Below are 23,361 nucleotides of genomic sequence, written 5' to 3' on the forward strand. Positions count from 1 at the left end.
GTATATAAACAACAAAATATATTGGTCATTCACATTTTTGAATTTTGATTTGAAAAATTCCAAAATAAAGATTTTCGATCATTCTTCGGTTAAAATTAAACTATTAGAAATCTATGTAACACACGCACACACACACACGCATACACAATTTAACCAATCAATCACAAAATTGAGAATCAATAGATATTTATCCGATTGGAAATTGTTTACGGAAGCGATATCGATATATACAACTTATTTTGTTAAAAATATAAAAAATAGAAAATCTATTTTAAAAAATACGTTTTCTTACATTATCAGAAATTTTAATGGAACAAATTTCAATTTTTAAAAAATTGTATAACTGTATGATGACATATTATTAACACATTAAAGGCGGGAGTCGTAGTACTACGATTTAGCTCGACTGCGGCTTAAAGACGGGAGTCGTAGTAATACAATTTAGCTCGACTGTACCTTAAAGTTTCTATGATCACACAAAATATCGCCCGCCGTTAATGTGTTAATATTAGTAATTGCTTGACAAACAAGATATCTTGTTATAACACAATTTATCACAAATAACACAAATAACACAATTTACACAAATAACAAATAATCACAAATAACACAATTTAGCTCAAATCAACAACCGTCAATTATTTTTATATCACTAGATTGTGACCAAACTTACATCTTATCACGGCTTAGCAAGATAGCTGATTAGAATTTTAAAAAGATGTTAAAAACTTACATCAATTCGATGTTAAGCAATGCGTAAAATGACCATATTATTTTTATGGCGTCTATGCTTAATTTCGAAACAAAAATCGAGTGAATTTCAAACCCAAAATATTTAGAAGAAAAAGCGATTTTTATCAACTACATATGTTTCATTCTGTTCAATGACTTTCTGTCATCTCTTTATGACCTTCATTAACCCCTTTTTATTGAATTTCTGAGATTTTTGGGCAAAGAAATCATCTATGTGGTTTATGAGGACGTCCAGGGAACTGAAGGTTTTTTTATTAAAATTGTTCTGTAGCCTAGAATATAGTTTGAAGTTGCAAGGTCCGAACTATACTATGGGTACACCAAAATATCCCAACCAAGCTGCAATAACGTTTACCGGGTCATCAGGAAAACGTGTGATCTAGCGTTGTTCTGGTAGAACACAATGCCTTTTTTGTTCGCCAATTCGAGCCATTTCTTATAGATTGTTTGCTTTAATTTGGCCAGTTGTAAGCAGTACTTGGTCGAATCAACCGTTTTGTTGGGTGGCAGCAATTCATAATAGACAATTCCTTTCCCGCCAGATACTGAGCATGACCTTCTTCGGGTGTAATCCAGCTTTGGCGATCGTCTGAGCAGCCTCCCCGCGCTTCGACTATGATCTTTTTCGACTAACATTGTTGTAAAAAAATCTATTTTTTGTCGCCAGTTATCATCCGCTTTAAAAAGAGTTTGTTTTGATGGTGTTTGAGCAGCGAATGTCAAGCTGAATTTCCGTCCATTACATTCTTTATGCTCAGTTTGTGCACCCAAACATCAAACTTATTTATCACCCCAAGCTTCGGTAAATGTCTCGAAACAGTCAGTTGATTGGTCAATGTTGAGGTAATGCCCAATCTCTGTAGTCGTCAAATGTCGGTCGAAGTCGATTAAAACATTGATTTGATCGACATCAATAGTGATTGGTCGACCAGAGCTAGGAACATTTTGGAGATCAAAATCTCCGCAACGAAATTTTGCACAACACTTCCTACACACATTTTCGCTCACGGCATTCTCTCCGTACACGGCGCATATCTTTTTGTGAGTTTGTGAGTTTGCGACGCGTTTCTGCCTTTTCGGAAATAAAAGAGCGAGATGCACCAAAAAGACACGTTTTTTCCTTCTTTGTTCAAATAATTAAATATAATTAAATAAATTAATAATAAAATATTATTTAACTTCGTATACGTCACGGATCTTTGTGAATACATTCTTTAAATGTCGACACAAATTTCAGCTTTCACTTAATGTATGACTCTTCATATGTTTTACACATGTGTGAGCGGAAAAACAACTACGAATGACATCTGTCAAAGTTTTGCTACGGAATTATACATAGACCCAATATTTACACAATGAATTGTATCCAGAACCACATAATACTTCGACATACGGAACATTATTTAACGCGAGTCCCACATTCTTCGTATGTAAACAATATAAATGTTAACAGGGTAGAAATAATATGGAACGTTCATTGTAATAGCATATGGAGCAAATGTTGCTCCTTCTTCCTGTCAAGGTAGATCGTCGTAAATTATCTATCGCACTATAGGTACGTATACATTTCGTAGTATATTTTTCGCAGACGGATTTAACATATTTCAGAAAATCAAGTAACATAACGCTCATGTTGCATTTTTTATCATTCTCGACGGAACGTTCAAGCGCATCGAATAGTACATCCATGCAATGTTGCATCGCGCCCAGTTTTAACAGAATTGCATTGTTGCAATAGCTTTCAATGTTAAATTTATTAATCATTTCGCGATAATGATTTTATTTGTGCAAAAGAATCTTTCATGCCTCACACACACGTTTCTTCCATGTAGTCGACACTTGCATTTCGTGACGAGGTATGCAAGCTTGATCCGTATATGGGCAGAAACGTTCGTTTGGAAAAATTTTCGATGCCACATATTGGCAAGTATTATTCCAGTAACAGTGTTTCCATAGAGGTTCCGTATCAACGTTAATTGTATAGATCCATTTGATCAATTCTAGGGCGCAGTAATAACACACGGTCACATTGTTTATGCCGGAATAGGAAAACCAGCAGTCACTAACCGATAAAAACTAATTTCTGATATTTTGGACCACTTGTTCGCAATTAAACTTTTTCCGTGAAATGATTTAATTCGCGTTAAAAAGGACTCATTATATTTGAATAAAGGCGGCGGTGTCATTAGTTCTATAGAAATATATTTGTGAGGATTCTTAAATAAAAAAATAAATAGGTAACAAAATCATATGTCGTGTGCAAATGAACCTTAGATTGAATAGATGAATATCATTGAAGTTGTAAAATACAATACGTTTCTTTCAAATTTCATTTTTATTTGGTTCATTATTATATTTAATAAAGATGTTGTTTTTTGTTGAATTGCTATATAAAGTAAGAAGCAAAATGCTATATACCAGGTATAGAAGTTTGAAACCGGAAATTTTTTGTAAAAATTACACGTCTGTTGTTTGAAAATGATAAAAAATATTTTATTCAAAATAATGTCCATTGCTATTTTTACATTTTTCCCACCTCTCCGGCAGTTTATGAATGCCACGCCAAAAAAACATTTCTTCCTTTGAAGCGAACCAGCTATCGAGCCATTTTCGCACATTTTCATACGAATTGAAGCGTTGTTCAGCGAGAGCGTGTCCCATTGATGCGAATAGATGATAATCGGACGGAGCCAAGTCTGGAGAATAAGCCGCATGCGTTAGTATTTTTCAACTGAACGCCTCGATCGTTTCCCTGACCCGGTTCGCTGTGTGTGATGGGGCATTATCATAGAGCAAAATGACTTTGTGTTGCCTTTTTCCATATTCCGGTCGTTTTTCACGCAATGCTCGATTTAAATCGATCATTTGCTGTTGGTAGCGATCAGTGTTAATGGTTTCACCAGGTTTTAGAAGCTCATAATAGATTACACTCTTCTGATCCCACCAAACACAAAGCATTGTCTTCTTTCTAAAGCGATTGCAGTTGATGTCAATGGTTCGCCTGGATTCACCCATGATTTCTGACGCTTAGGTTTCTCAAAATATATCCATTTTTCATCACCTGTCATGATACGATGAACTTTCTTTAGTATCTGTCGAGCAGCATTTCACAAGTGGTTTTTCGATTTTCTTGCTGTCTTTCATTCAGTTCATGCGGAACCCATTTTCCCACTTTCTGAATCTTTCCCATGGCTTTCAAACGAATTGAGACAGCTTTCTGCGTCACATTCAATTCATCCGCGAGTTCTTGTTGAGTTTGAGTATCATCTTCATCCAATAAGGCTTACAATTCGTTGTCTGCGAACACTTTCGGCGGTTTCCCACGCTCTTCGTTTCTCACGTCAAAATCACCACTTTTGAATTTTTCGAACCACTCGAAACACTGCGTTTTACCAAGAGCACGTTTACCGTAAGCTTCGACAAGCATTCGATGCGATTCTGCAGCAGTTTTCTTCAAATGATAACAAAAAACCAATGCTGTCCGATATTCGTAGTTTGTAGGCACAAAACTCGACATGTTTAAGGTTATAGAAAAATATACCGGTGTATGGAACTTGGGTTGTTGTGTGTTGAAAATCTTCGTCAGCTGTTAGAGGGAGATGATGGCGCTATAGAAACGGTCTTACGGTCTAATTTGATGGCTAACACCATCTATAAGGAAATTCCGCTTTCATACTTCTACACCTGGTAAACTGTTGTTTCGACGATGGGAGCACTGTCGCTCGTAATTTTTGAGACGTTTCCCCAAATTATTTTTATTCTTATTATTAATGTTAATATTATTCTCTCATAATCTTGTTAAAGGGTTAGGCCAGTGTAGAGCCCTCAAAAAAGGCCTAATTTTGACAATTTATTCTGGGAGTAAGGAAAAAAGAATCGAATTTATCTCTTTCAGGCTTTATTAAACATGTATTTGAGTATATAAAAAAATTTTTATATAGACATTTTGGTACAAAATGGCGGCTACTGGGCCAATCTTCGGAATCACTTTTTTCAAGAGGGCCCCTACGGGCGACGCTGATTATAGGAATTCGTGCTATCTAAAACAAAATAAAGAACAGGATTTAATCTATATAAGACTTGCTAGTAAAATACGTATGTTTTTAGCTTTACATCAATTTTTCGCAAAATGGCGGACTTGTAATTAAAAGGTTCAATTTTTGACCGAAAAATGAGCAGTAAATTGTTTATAAAAAAAAAGTTGCAATGATAACACAAAAATCGTACGTAGTTTACTAGGTAATGTTACTGTGAAGCTACAGTTAAAATTTTAAGTGGATACGTGCGATAGTCTCCGAGTACCATCGTCGCCCGATTTGAAAAATGCAGTTTCGAGAAAAACGCGTTTAAAATTTTACGTGCTGAAAATTTTGTTATATCTTCAGTATGCGATGCCTGCGCCGTACATTTCACCTTCCATGGACACGTGGAACTCATCTTCTTCCTTTCTGGATGCCTCCTCTTCGATTCGAGATCTTCTTGCAGCATCTGAGAGCGAACGATCGGATAATTTGATGCGGTTTTGATCAGTCTCTTGACAGTAATTGTAGCAGTTTGGCCCAATTTTGATGCCTATGTTCTGCATGACTCTCATGGCACTTTTGAGGCCATCATTATAAGTACCTACAGCAATATATACAGCTGTGTCAAGTACATTTTTGCCACTGGATGTCACTTTCGGGGCCATCGACTTATACTATAGCGTTGAAACTCTCATTACTGTTTTGAGTGAAGCCGCCTATGCAACGAGTGAGTAGGTCATTACTGGTTATTTTTTCATAAGTGGGAGTTATAGCCTTGTATACTTCTTCATGTAAAGGTGTTTTATGTGTATATTCGTCCAAAGTTCCAGTGGCCTCGGCCCTTTGCTACGAGCACCACGAATTTTCTCCGCTCGGGCAGTGATCGTGCTTGGGCTTGGCATCTGTTGATAATTCACTCATATTGTTAACAATGATAGTTTATCAGTAAAAACTACTGTAGTCATTAAAGTAATTCGTTGAAACAGAAAAACTAACGAAAACAGAAAGAAGCGTCCAGAAGCGTGGCGTCGTTTTTCAGCTGACTGACCCACACACAAGCCCACACATACAGCTGTATTGATGAACTAGCACTTCCTAACGGCCTTTTGGGGAACCATTAAAGCCCTCAGGCCCCGTTGGTACATTAGTGCAGAGGGTAAGAGTCGTAAAAAGGGGACAAAAGGAAGCCCGCCGCGGCAGGTAGAAAATGCGCTCATCGCCCACTCCGAACGCTTTGACTACAGCGGATTGAACAGGGAAAAAATTTTTTTTTCACTACTCTACCAATTGAATAATGTTCTTAGGACCCTAAAATTTAAGCAAAAAGAAAATTTCGATTTTTTGAAAATCCTAGACTGCCCTAATCCCTTAATCCTTGATATCTCGAGAACTACGAATTCCTTTTTTTTTTTATATAAATGGGAAGCAGACGGACTTCGGGCAAGCGTTATTGTAAAAAGAATAAGCTTATGATGGCTCACCGTTAAACGCACTATATGTTTCCCCACGCGTCTTCATTTTTTCCGCCTTCACGTAAGACACGTAGTTTGTTACATCCGGGGTAACCCGGCAATAACGAATCCTAATTTTTATATTATCTGGAAACAGACGGATTTGGGCATGCGCTATTGTAAAAAGACGATTACACACCGCCAAATGCGTTATGAGTTTCCCAACGCGTCTGCGATCTTATCCGCCTTCATACATAGTCGGTCGGAGTTAAGCCCTTTGATGGGATTATGTTCTTAGGATCGTTTGTGACAGCCAAATGATATTAGGAATTTTCCAGAGTATCCATTTTCTCATCCTTTATATCTGTTTTCCACGCAAACTCTTCTCATTGGCGATCGTCATCTGCCACCTCCAAAAATCTTCCCTATATAAGCTTCACTCTCTTGCCGCGAGCACTTCTTGCTCGTTTGACTACTGTTGCGTATTATCGTTTTCAATATTTTTTGCGTTCGAACCATTATGTCTTCCGCCACAACTTCGTCTTTGTTGATCAGATCGGGATCTCTCCAGTGCCACCCGTTTTATGAAACTTGCTGTGCGTAACTAGGGATTTCTTATAGATATTCGTTTCGATATTCCGATAATTAGTCCGAGTATCAGATTCGCTCGATTTAACCGTAGTCAGTCTGTATCAGTCACTCAGTGTCAGTCAGTGAGTGAGTCTTTTTCACTTCGCCTTCTGCTGTCAAACAACTCGTTGTGCAAGTCGGGATCTCTTAAGTGAACTATTTCTCTCGATATTCCGAGATCCCATAAATCCGGCACACCACGATCAACGAATCCATGTTTTACGTACTATTTACCATAGTCGATTCACATAAATCGTAAGTCTCTATTTCATATTTAAACATGACTTTTAATCATTTCAATTCAATCTCCAATCCCACTTTACTCCTCAAAACACACATACTGAGTAATTATTATCTTCCTTGTATTATATAATGATGTTTTTCTCGCCATACCGATACATAAAATATTTTTGTTACTTTAAATCCTATTGTATTAAATTAAGTTACGCCGATTACTTTTTTACTTAACCTTACTTTAATCTTCATCTTGTATTTGCATTATTCCAATAATGCTGATTTATAAAAGTTCCTATAATGTTAACCCATATATCTCAATTTTTAACTTTAACAAACCCTTTGATCTTTTAAATATTGCATCTTTACAATGACTTTACTCATCAATTTATCACTATTATTAATGCATGTGAGAACCAAATTATGTTTTTAGTATAATTAATAAACTGTTTTATTCAAAATGCCCTAAATTTAACCAAGTTCTTAAATTTATTCATTCATTTCCTTTCAATTACTTAAATCTAAATTCCCCTTTCAACACTCTCATATGGTCCTATCCCAGGTAAACAGATTAACTTCTTTGACCTAAATAAAGGACCACCTAACGTATGTTATGTGATCGGAGTAAATGGGCTTCTCCGGACTTTGACCTGATCTGCAGACCTACCAGTACGTTTAAGCCTCGCGAGTGAGCGAGTAAACGATGTTTGTTGAGTACATCCTCTTCCAGGACGTTTTGTTTTGTTTTAAATTGTTTATTTTATTCGACTATGATAATTTGTACATTTTGTATTATACTTAAGTAAACAAAAGTATGTGTGTGACGGTGTTACCAGTATCCAGTTTGTCCACTCTTGCGAGTGTTTCGCAAACTAAAAAAAAAATTATTGTACGATCTTAAGTTTCTATTATTGATACATTTCTTTCTATATCTATGTTTGTCCGTTTCTGGACTTTGCGCTTTATGTACGAGGTCTGTTCAAAAAGTATCGCAAATTTTGTGTTTTTACAAAAATTATTTATTTATTCATGAATATCTATTTTGTCTCCTTCAAAGTAATCCCCATCAGATATTACACACTTGTGCCAACGTTTTTTCCAATCTTCGAAGCACTTTAAAAAATCATTTTTTGTGATCTTGTTCAGCTCCTCCTTCGATGCCGTCTTTATCTCCTCAATCGTAGCGTAGCATCGTCTTTTCATGTGCCTCTTCAGTTTCGGGAACAAGAAAAGTCACAGGGGGCCAGGTCTGGGGAATACGGTGGCTGCACCATCATTAGTGTGTTGCTTTTGGCCAAAAATTCGATGCTGTTTTTGGTCAAAATTGAGCAATTTTGGTACGAATTTCGCGGCGACCCGTCTCATACCCAAATCATTAGTAAAAATCGAATGGCACGAGCCAATCGATATGTTTAGGTCCTCAGCAACTTCTCTAACGGTGATTTGACGATTGGCCAATACTATTTTCTTCACTTCATCAATGTTTTCGTCTGTTGTTGACGTGCTCGGGCGTCCGAGAACATTTTGTACCACCGATAAACGTTGCTTCGGTTCAAAGTAGCTTCACCATATGCCACAGTCAACATTTGGAATGTGTCCGCGCACTTAATTTTGTTTTTCACACAAAATTTGATACAGATTCTTTGATCCATTTTTTGGAATATGCAAAAATCGAATACGAGCCAAAACACGTCCAAGCAAAACAGCTGTCAAAGATAAACTGAATATTCAAAATGGCCGAACTTGTCGGCATAAGTGAGGGACATGAGTACCAANTAAAATCAAATACACGTAACCCGCGGAAATTCAAAATTCACGATATTTATTGAACAGACCTCGTATGTTGCAAGTATAAATATTGAATAAAATCGGGGAGATTATTGTGCCTTGTTGTAGTCCGTTTGTGATTGAAATTTTTCGATGTGCTATTACCTTGGTAGGTTTTGAATTTTCTGTTGAAAATCATATTCCATATTATTTTGATAAGGTGTTCGGGGAATTTCTTTTTAATTAGTTTGAAAATTAATCTTTCAAGCCAGACTGTGTCGAAGGCTTTTTCCAAGTCTATTAGGCATGCGCCTGTGTATTTTTTACTATTTAGAGCCCAGACTGCGTCCGAAGTTAGTTTATTTATTGCGTGTATCGTTGAGTGTTGTCGGCGAAATCCGAATTGATTTTCTGGGATTATGTGGTTTTTGTCGCAGTATTCTGTGATTATGTTGTTAATTATTTTTTCATATATTTTACTTATATTTGGTAAGAGGCTAATGGGTTTGTAGCTATTCGGTTGTGTCTTGTTTTTGTTTTTCTTTGGTATGGATATTGTTCTAGCAGTTTTCCATCTGTCTGGGAAATGGTTGGAGTTTGTCAGGTTGTTGAATCAGATTGTGTGGTTTAGGGCTATTTCTCTCGTTATATTTTTCAATGCTATGTTAGGGATGTTATCGTGTACTGATGAGGTTTTATTGCTTCGGTTTTTGAAGAGGGATTCTACTCTGGAGGAATTTGTAAAGTATTTTGTTTTTGACTTGTTTATCTCAGGGTTCTGTGGTGTGTTTGCGTTTGAGAATTGACATAGTGTGTTGTTTTTCTCCGTATTTTCTTTGATTTTTTGTGCAGATTTTGTCGAATTCTCTTTTGAATATGTTACTTAAGGGCGCGTTGCCTAGTTTTACTGTTTTGTTGCACATTTCTGAGTAGTGCGCTGCCATTACGTTTAATTTCTGTGTGAGGTCTTTGATGTTGAAGTTTTTATCAGTGTCTATTGGGATTTCTGTGTGGTTAATTCCAGCTATTGTTAATAGATTTATGTTTCCTTGTTTTATTTTTAGGTTGGGAAGTTCTATATTTTCTTTTTTTCTAAACAACTTATTGATTTCTGGTCACATTTTTTTTGTGTCGTTGTATTTGATGTTTTTAATTCTGTTGAGTCAATATTCACTCACTGCTTCGTTTATGAGGTTTCGTTGACTTTCTCTTGTTACTTTCATTTGTGTTTTGAGTTGTGCTATGGTTTGTAACGTTTGTTTGTCCGTGTTGAATGTTCTTTTAATTTTATGACTCTCTGATAAAGTTTTTCTTTTTTTCTTTTTGTAGTTTTTTATTTTGTTATTCATGTATTTGTCAGTTTTGCTTTTTGCTTTTTGTTTTTGGTGTTGCTTTTCTTAGTGCTTCTAGTATAATGTTTTCTAGTTTTCCTAAATTATTTTCGGTTTCTTCTATTGTCAGGTTTCTGTCTGAGGGAATTGTTATATTAGTTTTATTGAATATTTTTTTTTATCTTATCCCAGTTAGTTCTGTTATAGTTTATTTTATCGTCATTTGTGTTATCGCAATCTATTTGTATTTTCGCTTCTATTTCTACGTCAAAAGTAAGAGCCTTATGGTCGCTATCTGCTCGGATTGTTTTTACCATATTGTCGCACGTGTTTGAGAATTCTATTATCATCGCATCGGCGAGGACTAAGTCTAAGTACGAGCTGTTTTTCGGGTATGATAGTTTCTCCGAATGTAGGATGGTAATTATTTTGTCGATCTCGTTGTCCGTTAACCACGCTTTTAGGTTGTTTCCTCTATCATTGTTTCTGCTTTTGGCCCAGCTTATGTGTTTAGGTCTCCTGCTAGGATGTAGTAATTTTTATTGTCCTTTAGGTTCAGTTCGTCAAAAATGTTCTGGACTTCTTTTATAAAGTTTTTGTTACCTTTACTGTTCGCGTAATCCGCGATTATATATAACTTCTGTGAGTTATCCATGTCAATTCGAATTATCGTCGATTCTAGGACTTGGGGTGCGTTCTTGAGTTCTATCCTCTTGTGCGTTAGGCCTTTTTCACAGATTATGGCAGTACCTCCGCCCATCTTTGCGTTTATCCTGTTGTTTCTGATTATGTCGTAATCTTTGAAGTAGACTGTGTGTTTCTCGTTGAGTTTCGTTTCGCCTAGAAGCATTAAATCTGGTTTGTGTTTCTTCATTAAGTTCAAAAGACTAATTCTTTTATGGTTACTGATGATCGAGTTTACGTTGAGTGCAATGAGTCTAAGCGCCGTTTTTTCTTTTGTACTCTGATATGTTTTTTTATTCATTTTCGTTTGGGAATGGCCATATTTTCAGTATTGCATTAATCCTGTTGATGTTTTGGGTTAGTATCATGACTGTCTTGTCTAGATTATCTATTTTTTGAAGTATTTGATGTGTTATGTCGGAATGTATTTCTTTTTTTTGTGCGTCTCTAGTGACAGGCGTTTGTGTCCATGGTATTTGTGTATTATATTGTTGTCGTGTGTAGTCTTGTTTTTGTTCTGAGTGTGGTGTTCTTGCAATTTGTGCGTATGTATGTTGTTTTGTATTCTTGGGTCTGTGTTTATTCCGTTTCTTTGTTTATTTATTTTTTTATTTTCGATAAATTGTTTTAATTCTTTTATTCTGGGCCAACCTTTATATGATGCTGGGTGTCGAAAACCTTTACAATTTACGCAGTATAAATCCGCTGTGCTATTAATATTATTGCTGCATTCGCCTGGGTTGTATTTGATGTTCCATTTTACACATTGGTACTCCATGTTACAATTTGCCAGTGTGCCCTATTTTTTGACATTTTTTGCATTGTGTGTTTTCTTTTTTTTTCAATCTTTCCCAGTGGATGATGTTGTAATCGATAATTTTAATGTTTTTGAGTAGTTTTAGGTTGCTGTTGGTTTCAATTGTAACTAAGAATATGGGTAGACTGATTTTATTTTGAATTGATCTTTTTGTGGCGAATTTGCATGTTTTAAGAAATTGGATGTTTTCATTGTTGTGTTTGGTTAGCTCTTTATAAACTTCATCCTCTGATTAAGATTGGTTCAGGCCTTTGAAAAGAAACATATGGTTTTTTTCTGATTTTACCGTGTATGTGTAGAAATGTGTGTTTGTTAATGTTAATAGTTCTTTAACTCTTTTAAAATCGCTTAGGTTTTCTAGTATGATTGTATGTTTGTTGCTATTTATCCTTTTGACATGAAAGTTGCTTATATTTAACTTACTTTTAATTGCGTTAACAGTGTCTTTCGGGTCTTGAGATAGAACATTGATTGGCGGTGGTTTTGTCTTGCTGCTACCTTCGTTGGCGCTTCTTACTGTCGTGTTGCTGCTCTCTTTTATTCCAAGTGTCTTCGTTACTTGGGCTGGGCTCTTGCTCTGCTTTGTTTGTGCTGTCCTTTTCTTGTAGTCTATGCTTTCTTCCTTTTGTGTTAATATTGCGTTGCTCAACTCTCTTTTTCTTTTGTTTTCTCTGCTTAATATTTGTATGAATGGTTCTTCTTTGTCTGTTTGCATATTTTTTTCTTGTGCGAGTTGGCTGTGCTTCGCCTTTTCCGGTTGCCTCTCGGTTGTAGCGGTTGCGAGGTGCTTGCTTTGTGTTTGATTTTGAAAATTGTCCATGATATTTCCTAATTTTTTTATTTCTGCTTTTAGGTTGTTGATTTCTTCTTTGTGTGCTTCTTCTGGGATCATTGTTGCTATGCCCCACCCTGTGTTTGTCTTACCTATTTCTGTCGTGTTCTTTTTCTTCATGTGGAGGGTCTTTATGTTGGGTTGTTCTAGGGCTCTTCTATGCTTCGTCATTGTTTGCGTTTTGCTTAAAAAGGCCGTTATTTTCTCCTGTGAGTGTGGATTCTTCAACAGCTTTTCAAGCTTTTTTCCTTTCGATTCTTTATATGTGTGAAGGTTTGAGGTTAATTCCCATTTATGTGCAATTTTCTCTGAAGCTGGGCTTTCGCCTGTCTCATTATTTATCTTGGATATCTGTGTATTGTCTGTATATTGTCTGTGTTATTCACCTTGCTTGGTAGATTTTCAGCTTGGCTTCTAATTTCTGTACGCTGCACTTTTTTAGTTTCTCAGCTTTTCCGACTTGTACGGCTTTTATGGCTGCTCGGTCGATAATCCTCTTCCAGGACGTAACAATCTGTAAGTTGAACTACATTTGAAACGGGTCAAATGGAAACGCATTTGTAGAAAAGAAGACTTACATTTTGCTCCACAAAGAACTATCGCTTGTCTATGCGAATTAGAGCGTATTCATGATTAATTTACGAGCCGGAATAATCATGAATCTTTCAACAATTTTTATCGGTGTCAGAAAACTTCAGTTTACTTTTTCAAGACGACAATTGACTTGTAATTGTGTCATTTACTGTTGTCCGAATTAAAAAAGCGATTTATAATTTCGTTCTTCTTCTTCTTCTTCTTATTTTTCTTACGTTAGGCCATAGGCCGGTGTTTCCTCTCACTCATAAGCTTGTAGTGCGCATGTTGATTATATACAGGCATTTGGAACATACAGTTTAACGCCGACTTCGAATGGCATTTATTTTACAAGAGGTTCTTTCGGCAGATATACTCTGGTAGCTTCTTAGACAGTGCAGAGAAGACACGAGCGTATAAATTTTTCCAGTTCTGCCCGAATCGACTCCTGGACCTCTGTGACGCAAACCAATGCGCTGTCTGCTACAGCACATTTGTGCTTGCACAATTTTGTTCTTAACATATTAAATATTACAAACATGAAAATAGGATTTTTCTACCCGAAAAATATATACGAGGTGTGTTCAAAAAGTATCGCGAATTTTGAATTTCCGCGTGTTACGTATATTCAATTTTCGATTTTTTTGTAGCGTTATGTTAGTACTCATGTCCCTCACTTATGCCGACAAGTTCGGCCATATTGAATATTCAGTTTATCTTTGACAGCTGTTTTGCTTGGACGTGTTTTGGCTCGTCTTCGATTTTTGTCTATTCCAAAAAATGAATCAAAGAATCTAACAAAATTAAGTGCGCGGACGCATTCCGAATGTTCACTGTGGCATATCGTGAAGCTACCTTGGACCGAAGCAACGTTTATCGGTGGTACAAAATGTTCTCAGAGGGCCGAGAAGATGTGAACGACAAAGAGCGTGCCGGACGCCCGAGCACGTTAACAACAGACGAAAACATTAATGAAGTGAAGAAAATAGTATTAGCCAATCGTCGAATCACCGTTAGAGAAGTTGCTGAGGACCAAAACATATCGATTGGCTCGTGCCATTCGATTTTTACTAATGATTTGGGCATGAAACGGGTCGCCGCGAAATTCGTACCAGCGTCCCTACTCACACATCGTTGCTTGTGCGCGAATTTTTGGCCAAAAGCAACACACTAATGATGCCGCAGCCACCGTATTCCCCAGACCTGGCCCCCTGTGATTTTTTGTTGTTTCCGAAACTGAAGAGGCACATGAGAGGACGACGCTACGCTACGATTGAGGAGATAAAGACGGCATCGAAGGAGGAGCTGAACAAGATCACAAAAAATGGTTTTTTGAAGTGCTTCGAGGATTGGAAAAAACGTTGGCACAAGTGTATAATATCTGATGGGGATTATTTTGAAGGAGACAAAATAGATATTCATGAATAAATAAATAATTTTTGAAAAAACACAAAATTCGCGATATTTTTGAACAGACCTCGTATATATATATATATATTTATACGGTATATATTACCATTTATATATATTGTTATATCCTAAGGTATCTCGGAACTCCCTCCTCTCCCTGTTTTTTAATGCTATTCTTTTTCGTTCTTCCTTCCCTACACTTTTCTTTGATCCCGGTAGTTGCCTGTGGACATGGTACTGTTTCCAAACCTTGTTCCCAAAACCAGTTATAATGTTAGTTTGTAGTCCCAACCGTATCGTTATTATATTTTGTTTTATTAAAATAATTCACACTTTTTACTTACCGCTTTTCGAGCTTATTTAATTCAATTAAATTAGATGCGGCAGTCACTGCCGCCGAATGGCAGAAGTATCGTTACTCTCACCGACCATCAAATTTCAAGAAAAATAAGAATCATTTCAATGATCAGCAATGAAGGCTCCGTGAGCGTGACTTATCAGCGCGCGAAAGTCCAGTCCCCGCGTCACTTATCATTTTTAGAAAATCTCATAATTCCCCTCATTTCTATCATTGTATTAAAATTCAAAATTGATCCGATAATTCCGCGCCTTCTGACTTTATTGTCCCACCGATCGTGCTCGGTGTATGAAATAGGTTATGTTATGCAATTTTTATGTGTATTTTAGATAAACTAAATTTTCCGCTCCGTGAGAACGGATGTGCATGATCTATCTTTTTTCTAATCTCTGTAAACCTAAGACCACCGTGGAAAACTAAGTCCGTTGGTGTTCCTACCGAAAAGGCTGACCATTGCAGTTGCAGAAAGAAGAGGAAGAGTAGGACTAGCTTATAAATAAAAGCCTCGTCTTTAAGCAGTTCAGTAGTAGTTCTTCCTGTCAGCTAGCTTCAGTTCGGTCAGTCAGTTCTTGATTCTTTGTTTCTCGAGTTTTTCTTGCGAGTCTGAACCGCGCATATCTCGTGCTTCATAGTTAGTCATTTTAAATGAACTCAAGCCGGTCCCCGCTTTTTACTCTTCCCAAGGCGACGTAACACACTCGACCTATTAGTATTTTGGATTAGCCGACATCGAATGTAAGTTACTATTATATTATTATTATTTCAAAGACCATTATCGCTGAAAATATACTATACCGTTGTAAACCTTCTCGTCGTGATATAGCGAAAAAGAAACCCTGTTGCCGTCTTGACGTGGAAATTACCGAAATTCGCCAAAACAATAATGAAGTGTATATCTATTTAGTTTTATTTGGCTGTTGTTGTTTTCTTTAATAACACTACTTATTCTGCGATTTCACTTCAAAATCACGCGTAAAACTTTCCCACCATCCTTCTCGGCTTAATTAGCTGCTAAACATGGCGGAGCCGCTCCCGCTACGCATTTCGCGGACCGTCCAGGACGTGACAATATATATACTACATGGGCTGAAAAGTTCCGGGATTTTTAATGAAAACAAGCGTTTTTTGGCAAAGTTATATTTATTCCTCAACAGAGTTGCCTTCGAGTGCGATACACTTGGTATAGCGATTTTCTAACATTTCGATGCCCTTTCTGTAGTACGAAATGTCCAAGCCTTCGAAATACGCTTCGATTTCCGCGATGACTTCCTCATTCAATGTGAATCTCTTTCCCTGGAGCAACCACTAGAAGTTTGGGAACAAATGATAGTCGCTGGGTGCCAAATCTGGAGAATACGGCGGATGAGCAACCAATTCGAATCGTAATTGGTCCAATTTGGCCATCGCTTTCAAGGACGTGAGTGATGGTGCGTTATCGCCTTGGTACAGAACTGTTTCTTCGCCATATGGGGCCGTTCTTTCTTTATTCCGTCGTTCAGTTTGTCCAATAACGCTGCATAATACTCTCCCGTAACTGTTCTTCCCTTCTGCAGGTAATCGATGAAGATTATTCCATGCGCATCCCAAAAAACGGAGGCTAAAACCTTCGTTGGTCGGCCGAACGTTGGTCTTTTGGCCGCTTTGGTCGGCTTTCGTGGCTTTTCAGCCACTTTGCAGACTGCCTATTGGACTCAGGCGTATGGTAATGGATCCACGTTTTATCCATCGTCACAAAATATCAAAAAAGTCCGCTCGATTACGCTGCAACAACGCCAAACCGGCCGTTGAATCATCAACGCGCTGCTGTTTTTGGTCGACGGTCAGCAAACGCGGCACCCATCGCGCAGATAGCTTTTTCATATACAAAACATTGTGCAAAATGTATCCCACCCGTTTTTTGAGATACCAACAGTTTCAGCTAACTCGCGAAACTTTATTTTACGATCACTCAAAACGATTCGATTCACTTGCTTTACGATTTCCGCATTCGTAGCATCCTTTGGTCTTCCAGAGCGAGGTGCGTCTTTGGTGCTTGTACGACCCATTTTAAATTCACTAAACCATCGATAAACTGTTGTTCTCGAAAGAGCAGATGTGGGATAACATTTCTTCAACAATTTCATTGAATGTTTAGGAGTTTTTCCCATCAAAAATCAATATTTGATCAATATGCGATATTCCTGTTTTTCATTTTTTTTAAGAAGACAAAGGTAGCGACACTTAAACGACTATAGCTTGTAAACGAATAAACGAAATGTCATGAAACTTCACACATAAAATAGTGACAGATAAACCTCTCGAAATAAATCATGCTTATTTTCTAATGGCGCCACTTATTAAAAAATCCCGGAACTTTTCAACCAATGTAATATATAAGGTAATTATGTAAAATAAGGTCTTTTCCGAATATCGATACATATGTACAGATATATATATACCAGGTGTATGCGTAAGTTTTTTCCGGTTTTTTGGTGAAAAAACACGTAATTTTCAAGGGAAATTAATTTTTTTTTAATTCAAAATATTGGCCATCGGCTTATACACATTTTGCCCATCTTTCAGGTAATTTATAAATACCTTGCCAGAAAAACTGCTTGTCTTTTGCGGTAAAACATTTGTCGAGCCATTTTCCAACTTCCTCGAAATTGCTGAAGTGCTGCTCTGCGAGCGCGTGCTCCATTGATGCGAAGAGGTGATAGTCAGATGGCGCCAGGTCTGGAGAGTACGGCGGGTGCGGAAGGATGTCCCATCCAACCGATTTCAAGGTGTCTTTCACTGGTTTTGCTGTGTGAGACGGCGCATTGTCGTGTAACAAAATCACTTTGCCATGTCTTCTGGCCCATTCCGGTCGTCTTTCGACTAATGCGTGGTTTAAATTAATCATTTGTTGGCTATAGCGTTGTATATTAACGGTTTCGCCGGGCTTCAAGAGTTCATAATACACAGTACCGCTCTGGTCCCACCAGACACAGAGCATGGTCTTCTTGCCGAAGCGATTTGGCCTTGGTGTTGATGGACCGGCTTCGCCAGGTGAAAGCCACGATTTTTTCCGCTTCGAATTTTCAAAATATATCCATTTTTCGTCACCCGTCACAATTCGATACAAAAATGATTTCCTTTCGTGGCGTTGAAGCAGCATTTCACAAGTGACTTTGCGATTTTCTATTTGACNAGCAATGCGTGCCGCAAATGTTCTTTTTCATGCACAAAACTCGACACGATCACTGAACAATAAAACAAAGACGCTAGTTTTTGGCGGACTCAACTTGTGTGTGTTTGTAGTTTTAAATGTCAGACGAACAAAATGACGTATGTGTCAAATTAATACGCTGCGTACTTTTCGCTGGCGCCATCTCTTAGTTAAACCGGAAAAAAACTTATGCATACACCTGGTAAGTCGGAACGCACGGATGTGCATGATTTTGGGACCACGTCGCAGGGTGACAAAGGCCGTATTCGAGACGATCTCGAGCTTAGGAATTCCGGAGACTTGGGCGCGAGGCTCGGTTGCTTTTTCTAATCGCCGGTCCTACACTCCTCGTATGTTGTTTGCCCGTATTGCTTGTATTGTATTGAGCCGTGTCATTGAATCACGTGATTTTGAAATTATTTTTTAGCAAATGAGCTAAAACGGATGTTATACATGACAGACCAGAAAACAGTAAATAACTGCCGGGAAAATCTCGGCTAGTATCCATTAGGAACCGGCGAGATTCGCATAACAAAACCGGGCGAGAGAGCTTTTCTTGTTAGCACGACGCACGTTATAATTGCCATCGAGCGACTTAGATCTGCCGCCTAAAAACTCCTCGCGGAACATCTAGCGCGAGAGATTGCTATCAAAAACGTTACGGGATCTTCCCGTATATTGGATTGCTGTATTCAGGAATACGTCAGCGAATTAAAGAACTGTAACTCGTATAATAAATTCGTCTGTAAATTATTATCTCTTTCCCAACTCCTCCCCGCATTTCCCTGAATATCGAGGAAGAAGGCAAAAGAACCACGACTATTATACCACTCGGGATAGTGAAAAAATAAAATCAGATAAATTAATACTGAGCTAGCCGAAGTGGGTTCGCTGCCGCGAAAGCGGAAGCGAAAAAGTCCTGCAAGCCCGCGGACAATAATTATTATCGTTGCAGTGTGACATATGAAAGCAGTTATTTATTCTATTTAAATAAAAGAACAAAGATTTAAACAAATATGTTATTAGTACCTATTGGATAAACATCTTTTTCGATATTTTCTTTCTTATTGTACGTAATAATTTGTTACAGCGATCAATTCTTTCAGCTCGTGCTGGTAATCTCGCTCGTGACGGAGGTCTTCCTTTCCTGCGGGAACTCTCAGGAGGGTCCTATTGATACGTACGTCGTGATCGCGAGCGCTATACTAGGGCTCGTGAAACTTTCCCTGTTGCGGATGCAGCGATCCCCGTTGTCGTTTAATCTGTCTTGTGCCATCCAGGACTGGCGCGACGTCAAGGATCCGAGATCGCGCGAGATCATAATCCAGTACGCGCGTATAGCACGGCTGATCTCGCTCACATTATTTTGCTGCGGATTCTTCGTCTTTATACTCTATATGTTAAAATTGTTACCATTTTTAAACACAACCGACGAGAGAACGTATTACCTCCCGACGTCTTGTCTCCTTGAATCCACCTCCAACTTTAAGTACGTCATTATTATATTCTATCAGATGATTCAGTTGTTCATCATTTATGCTGGCAACTGCTGCACGGAAGGGATTTTTGTTGGCATCACGCTGCATCAGTGCGGCCAGCTCGAACTTCTAATGATCAATTTCCGACGTATCGATCGATGTAAACACAAGTGAAGGAAAGACAGTTTCATCATGGAACTCGTAGTCCGATATCGACATCTATTAAGACTTACGGAGATTATCGAGGATTCCAATAATGTGATCATTTTGACTCAGATCTTCATTGGTGATATTTTGATATGCGTCACGGGTAAGTTCATGAGTCTCTCTCATATTTGTTTGTTAAGTGTGTGGCAAGATCGATTATTTTTCTGGAGTACGTTCAGTATCCAATTTTTTGTAATTATTATGTTAATTTATGTTTATTTATATGGTTCTCCGATAAAATTATTTTTGTTGTCTGATATGTATTAAATGAAATGCAAATGAAGCAACTATTATAACAATGATCATTCTCTTGCGAAAAGATCAATTTATATATTAAAAGGATCATGGAGACGTTTTGTTTTACAGCAATTTTAATACTCTACGCACACTACTTACTGGCTACGCAGAATTAAAAATCCTCTTGTATAATTACAATATACATGTTAATGCACATGTTAATTACACGTGTTAATATAACGTCAGATAGTTAACTTGATTCAAAAAACGAAAAAAGTTAAATTATATTTGATAGTAGATCTACCGTCTGAAAACATATATGTACAGGATATTGTATTAACATACAGTTCATTACGATAAGTGTTCTCTGTAGAGACACCCATGAGACAGCGTTGCGCAAACTCAGAATGGTCGTGTACGCTCTCACATTCTCACGTGCACCTTTAGGCAGACAACCCGTCGTAATGAACTGTATGTTTATGCAGTATCTTGTACATAGAATAGCGCTGCTAAAAAATTGCTATGAGGTCTTCAGAACTAAACTTAGTAACTTAGTATAAAAAATTAATATTAATAATTAGACATGAATTGTGTTTGAGTATCGATAGTAACTAAAAAAATGTAGTATTTAGTTCCCAGATATCCCGCTTCTATTCTTTTCGCCACAGTATACAATCCGTTTTTGTTCAACATTCAGTAAGCAACATGATGCGAGCATCGTGTTGTAAGCATAGCGACGAAGTATGTCGATGACCATAAACGGAGCTCGGCTCCGAATTGCCAAAACGTCGCTATGCGGAAATGCAACCTGGCATTTCTGCAAAAGAGATATTGAAATTAGGATGGTCAGCGTTCTCATTTAGATGACGCTGACACATCAACACCGTCCCCTTTGATTAAGACATAGGAAGAGGATAAAAGAGGAGGTAAGACCGGCGCGAATGCGACTCAAATTCTCAACTCTCGAGCACCGACACGCTGTCGGACGCGTACGTAAAATTGTATCGGGCGATCGAGTAATAAAGACAAGTTCAGTTTTTATCAATCAAAAAGCACTTTATTTACTACTGCGCCTCACTACCTCCTCCCGCTCTACCGCGCTGTACCGGGCAACCCCATATTACCGCGACGTTTCGGACGCGCAACAATTGACATACTCCCGGAGTCAACTACAAATTAAATTTTTGTTGGCTTCTTGAATACATCTAACCATCCGACTCTACATTAACAGTATTGTAATTGTTTGTAACTGTGCAAAAGTTTGTAGTTATGCGAAATTATGTATTGTAATTGTGCAAAAAAATTTTTAATTCTGCGCAGCCAGTAACGAATATAATACTATCAAAATATACGATAAAACAGGATACCTAAAGAATCTCCTTAACACTTTGTGGTTCGTCGACAACATGATGCCGTCGCGCTTATTTCGACGTTGCGATCCGTCGACGGCACTGTGCCGTCGCAAACTGACAACATTGGTTTTATCAATAAATCAAAACAAATGCGGTTTTAAGCAACTGGCAACATGCAAATCAGATGAATAGCGATTTGTAGCCAAAACAAGTGACGATCGCTCCAAGTGTTAGGATGTTCTTTCAGAACTAGTCTTTCGATTCAAGTCGATCGACAGATCTTACCAGTATAAACGCTATTGTGAGCTGAGGAAAAGCAAGAAATGTTATCTAACGCAGATTTTTCTTCAAATAAAGAAATTCAAGATGTAAAAGTAAATACGACTTTTACAATCAGTCATTGGTTTATTATTTAACAATTGTACATGTGTTTTCTAGTTGTATTTGTTTTTTTATCTACTGTTTGTTTTCATATTATGTTTGTTTTCATATTATGTATTTCATAGTATTTTATATTATTTTATTTCATATTATATGGTCGTAGATGATGTATCACCAATATTACGTCGACGTGTCTTGAGACGAATTTCATCAGAATCATCAGACGATGAGAATATTAATTTATATCCGCGGAGAAAAAACAATGTTTGCAAGCACATGTAAACGAGAAGTGTGTTTTCTATTCTTTTATTAATCCTCTTGATATAATTTATGCGTTTAAAAAGTCGATTATATCTATGTTTGAATTTTTCCAGCTCAAAATAGACCATGATATTGATGATCTCAAAAAGTAAAGCTCTCACAGAAAAGTTAACTTTTATGGTGTTTAATAATAGAGAAGAGAATGAACTTTACGATAAAAGTTGTTTGAATACGCTAGGTTCAATAGTTTTTTTAGATATCAACATTTGTATAAGAAGAAAATCTCCCAAATAAACGCGGCTATTTGCATATTATACCTTCGAGAAGTTCAAACACATTAGTGATGCGTCTTCGGGTGTGCCGCGGACCGCAAAGTGTTAATGGAAAATTAAGACGTCTATATAATATTTCTGTTAAGGCCTTTCCATTAAATTTTATGAGTATTAATTAATAAGTTATGTTTTTATTTGTAAGTTTGAAACATTACTTATAAAAGTATCTTACACTATTTATATATTGAAATGCGTTATCTACATCTAGATAATATTATTATTGAAAGAATTAAACACACACACACATATAAAATGATGCATTTCTCCCATCTTATCTATTTATATGATATGTACTTATTACATATAATATTTTACCGAAGTGGCATTTTAGAATTACAATGGTCTGAAGAATAATTGGAGAATAAAGCATATTGATTTAGGCTTCTCACTCATCGAATCCTTACAAATTAACGACACAGTCATGACGGTAAAGAGCGTAGTAGTGATAATCGTCATGTTGGTGCAATCCTTACTGTATTCATACGAGGGAGATAATCTAAGAGATCACAGCGAAGCTCTGTCATTCGTCGTGTGACAGCAACTGGTGCGATTTTCCATCCAACGAAGTGAGAGATCTGACGATCATCATGGTAAAAATGAACATACCGATTCAACTGACCGCTGGAAATTTCTTCTATTTCACACGTGCCACTTTTACCGATATCCTGAAGACTTCAGTATTTTATTTGTCCGCCTTGCGCGTTATGATTGAAAAGCAAGCAACAAAAAGCTATTGACAAATATGTTTCTCTCACGTTACTGATTTGTGATGAAACCTTAGACAAGTCGACCATAATATAGAAAATTCATATATATTTGTGCATAAAAGAAACTTTTAGAAATTAAGAATACCTATAAATATATTTTTATTGAATACCTATAAACATATTGTTGATTTATAAGATTTATAATGTTTATATAATTTTTATTTTTTTAATTTTGCAGTGCTCCATCTGATATCGAAAAAATTCCATAATATTCTATTGAAATAATCAAAATTACCAAAATTTTCAAAATTATTAGGTTGGTGCGTATGAAATGTCGCATTCTCTTTACATGCG

General features: G+C 37.1%; 1 protein-coding gene across 1 annotated transcript; it reads right to left on the reverse strand.

Moving 5' to 3' along the window:
• Positions 1 to 4,740: 4,740 nt before the first annotated feature.
• On the reverse strand, positions 4,741 to 12,692 carry LOC106748756. Its single transcript, XM_014627605.1, has 3 exons — positions 12,113 to 12,692; positions 5,167 to 5,376; positions 4,741 to 4,793 (listed from the first exon to the last, which is right to left on the reverse strand). Exons 1-3 carry the CDS (start codon positions 12,690 to 12,692, stop codon positions 4,759 to 4,761), a joined length of 825 nt encoding a protein of 274 aa, XP_014483091.1. The 3' UTR covers positions 4,741 to 4,758.
• Positions 12,693 to 23,361: the final 10,669 nt, after the last annotated feature.

The sequence above is a fragment of the Dinoponera quadriceps genome, unplaced genomic scaffold, assembly GCF_001313825.1.
Source record: "Dinoponera quadriceps isolate SergipeBrazil2010 unplaced genomic scaffold, ASM131382v1 scaffold3131, whole genome shotgun sequence".
Taxonomy (NCBI): Eukaryota; Metazoa; Arthropoda; class Insecta; order Hymenoptera; family Formicidae; genus Dinoponera; species Dinoponera quadriceps.